Raw genomic sequence first — 3,491 nt, 5'->3', positions numbered from 1 at the left:
CTCAGGAAATTACAACAGAGGCATCTCAAAGATTAAAGGCAGAGTCACCGTCTTGGGAGACAAACAAACTGCCAGTCACTGCTGTGAACTTGGAAGCAAACAGAAGGGCAGCACAGGAAACAAATAGGATGAGGAGCAGGAGAGGCAAAAAAGACTCTTTGGAGCAAAAGACTGAGGAATTTACCGAAGATGGGAGCAACCTAAAACTAATTCCTTCTAAGTTTAGGTCAGACACAGAAGTGGATGAATCTCTCAAAGATTCTTTGGGCTCTCTTTGTGTCAAGAACACATCCCAAGTCACAAAGGACCAGAACAGCCCAGCTGCCGTGTCAGTACCTGCTGCAAACAGTGACAGTCTTGCTCCTGGCCATCAAAAACGGACAAGAAACCAACAGGGAATACTTAAAGCAAAGCAAACTGAAATCCTACAGGAGAATCCAGCACAAAGAAACAGAGCAGTGTTTAGAAGAGGTAAAAAAGTTAATTTTGAACTTGGAGAAGACAGTTCCAAAGAGGTTGAAATAAAAAGCAGTTTACCAGGGGATGCTGAAGGAATGACTGACAACAGTCAACAGGAGAATTTGGAAAATCCTTCACGAGTGAGGAGGGGCAGAAGAAAGCAAGTTGATTCCATTCCACAAACAGCCAGTCCTACCTTTATGGAAAAACAAACATTAACTGCAGATCACAGTAAAGATGAGGCTTTTGTGAAGGAGGAAGGTACTCCCTGTTCAATAGAAGCCAATCCACCGAGACGAGGGAGAAGGCGAGAGGTTGGTGCAGCATCACAGACATCGAGATCTCCTTCTGTCAGAACGAGACGTGGGTTGCTGGAAGGAGGTGATAAAAAGATGACTGTGAGGGAAGATGAAAATCCAGCTTTGGGAAATAAAACTTCTCAGGCAAAAGCAAATGCATCAGCAAGGGACAGAAGGAAGAAGATTGATCTTGCAGCAGAGGCAAAAAGTTCAGCTCCTCTCCAGAGAAAACGTGGCTTGTCAGAGACTGATGCTAAAGATGGGGGAGCTAACGAAGAACAAAGTGTGCCTTTGGAAACAGTGTCCTGTGCAGAAGAGAAACCATTAGGAAGGGGCAGAAGGAAAGAAACTGCACTGGCATCACACACACCAAATTCCATTCTTCTTAGAGGGAAACGTGGTTTGCCAGTGGATGATGGTAGGGAAGACACGCCCAAAAAAGAGCAAAACATTCCCTTAAAAACTGATGATTCATCTGTAAAAGAAAATCAACTGAGAAAAAGCAGGAGGAAAGAAATTGCCCTCAAAGAAACCACAAGCCCTAACCAGGGAGAACAGGTCCCATCAAAACAAAGTGGTAGGAAGAATAACTATAGGGAAGCAAAAAAAGTGAATTTGGAGAATTCTTCCCGAGAAAACAGGGATCTTTCAAAAGAGAACTTGAGGCAAACAAGCACTTCAGTGGCTGGTAGTTCCACCTCACTTCAAGGTTTGCCAGAAGATGGTAAGGATGGAGCTCCTGAAGAACAGCAGAGTAAACTTTTGGAAGGAGCTCCACCTGCAAAAGAAAATCCATCAAGACTGAGCAGAAAGAAAACAACTTCTTCCACATCTGCAGAAACTTCTTCCACTTCTCTCAGGGAAAAACCCAGCCTGCCCAAAGGTAGAGGGCAAAAGAGGATTCTTCAAGAAGCTGAAGCTACACCTCCAGAAAATAATTCATGCCGGGGAAGAACAAGGCAAGCGAGGAATAACAGGAGGGAGGTACAATTCACATCAGAGGCAGCTACTTCTACTTCTCTCCATAAAAACAGTGAGTCGCCTGAAAATGGAAATGCTCTGGAAACTGAGAATTTGTGTGTGACATCCACTGGTTGTGAGGGCAGGAATCAGTCTGGAAAAGGAAAGGAGGGGAACCCTGTGCCACAGGCAACATCTACTTCTCGCAGAAGAAAGTGTCAGCTGCCAGCAGATGACTCGGCACCCAAAAAACTAAAATCAGGTGAGTGAGAATTTGCTTTCTCTTTTCTAAGGATGGCAAAGTTACGTGCAAAGCTCTGTGGGCTGATGTAGATCATTGGATCAGAACCATTCAGGTTGGAAAAGATCTCAAAGATCCCAACTCCCTCAGCTACTCCTGGTGCTCCAGGCTCTTTCCCAGCTCCCTTCCCTTCTCTGGACACGCTCCAGCCCCTCAGTGTCTTGTTGTGAGCAGCCCAAACGTGGACAAAGCATTTGAGGTGCCTCACCAGCTCAACACAATCACTTCCCTGCTCCTTTTGGCCACCTAAAATATTCCCTGGAATTTTCAACTTAATGTGATATAGCTTGAAAACTACCATGATGCAAATATTATCAAACAAACATTGAAATAGAAAATGACAGTGGCTCTTTGGAGCTCCATATTGAGGAATTTCCTGCCATAAAACTTAGATTTTCATGTTTGCAGGACTTTCCTTGGGTGTTGGTGATGTTTTAGTTGTACATTTCAGTGGAAGGAATTTTACCTCAAATGGCAGCTAATTGGTTTTGGTGCTCTCATTAATGTTAACCTACTTTCAGAAATAGCTGTAAATCCTCAGGGATGCAACTTAAAGGATATTGGATGTGCAGAAGAATGGGCTTTGTATCTGGTTTGTTGGATTCAGAGATGTAATCTTTGGAATGTTGTCAGTAGGGACATTTCCCTTAAAAACAGTGGAAGTGAAGATCAAATTTTGTGTGAATTGTTTGGTTGGTGATACAAATTTACAGTTAATTTTTCTGTCTGTAAATAGGGAATGCTGAAAATGGATCACTGGGAAAAGGAAAAAGGAACAAAACTAAGGAAGAACTTGGGAAAGAGAATGTGAGGGCAGCTCAGACCTCTGGAGTCATGGACAGGAAGACAAGATCCAGCACAAGAACAAGGAAATAGTTTTAAGAGTCCCAGAACCAGTTTTTAAATCAATTCAGTCATTCAAATTCCAGGGTTTTTCTTTTCAATGTGAATTGATTTGCACTCAGATTTTAAGCTCAGATTTTGATAATTCAGTCATTCCTTTACAAAATATGTTTCTTACTGTGTTTTTTTAACAGCTTTGTCTATGTGTGGTGGTTCCTGAACCAGGGGTGCTTGTGCAAAGCTGCAAACATAAAAATACATCTGGTTTGACCAGTATTTATCCAATTTTTCTATTAATTAGTACAGCAATCAGGAAGCCATATTACTGCCAGGTGAAGCTATTTTCTGCTTGAATTTTCATATGCTTAAGTTTTATTTTTCATTAGAGCTCTGTAAATATTCTTTTAAAAAACTATAGCTGTATTAGAACTATTATACTGAAATTTTGATAATTTTTTCTTTAAAAATTAAGTTCTTTTTACTGAAAAGTGAAGATTTGCAAGTCATTAAACTTGTAAACAATTTGGGACTTGTGTGTTTTGTGTTTCTAAGAGTAGTTAAGAATGTGTAATTACTACTGTCTTCTCCCAGGTTTATTTCAAAGATTCCTTCTCTCTGGTGTGGTTTGG

The 3,491-nt window shown here is 41.4% G+C and overlaps 1 protein-coding gene across 1 annotated transcript; it reads left to right on the top strand.

The window, feature by feature from the left end:
• The first annotated feature begins 128 nt into the window (after positions 1-128).
• On the top strand, positions 129-3,267 carry LOC113979401 (uncharacterized protein DDB_G0284459-like). The gene is made up of 2 exons (XM_027706803.1): positions 129-1,980; positions 2,756-3,267. The coding sequence occupies exons 1-2, from the start codon at positions 129-131 to the stop codon at positions 2,893-2,895; spliced, it is 1,992 nt and encodes a 663-aa protein (XP_027562604.1). The 3' UTR covers positions 2,896-3,267.
• The last annotated feature ends 224 nt before the right edge of the window (positions 3,268-3,491 follow it).

Source organism: Neopelma chrysocephalum, unplaced genomic scaffold (genome assembly GCF_003984885.1).
Source record: "Neopelma chrysocephalum unplaced genomic scaffold, ASM398488v2 Primary Assembly neopelma1_78978, whole genome shotgun sequence".
Lineage (NCBI taxonomy): Eukaryota > Metazoa > Chordata > Aves > Passeriformes > Pipridae > Neopelma > Neopelma chrysocephalum.
The sequence above is the reverse complement of the archived record's forward strand: the minus strand, read 5'-3'. Positions and strand labels throughout refer to the sequence as shown.

What these genes read in the sequence shown, in the direction of transcription:
- LOC113979401 (XM_027706803.1), top strand. Translation starts at nt 129, where the DNA reads ATGAGGAGCAGGAGAGGCAAAAAAGACTCTTTGGAGCAAAAGACTGAG. An exon ending in ACCCAAAAAACTAAAATCAG is followed by an intron (nt 1,981 to 2,755) that starts GTGAGTGAGAAT and finishes GTCTGTAAATAG; the next exon opens with GGAATGCTGAAAATGGATCA.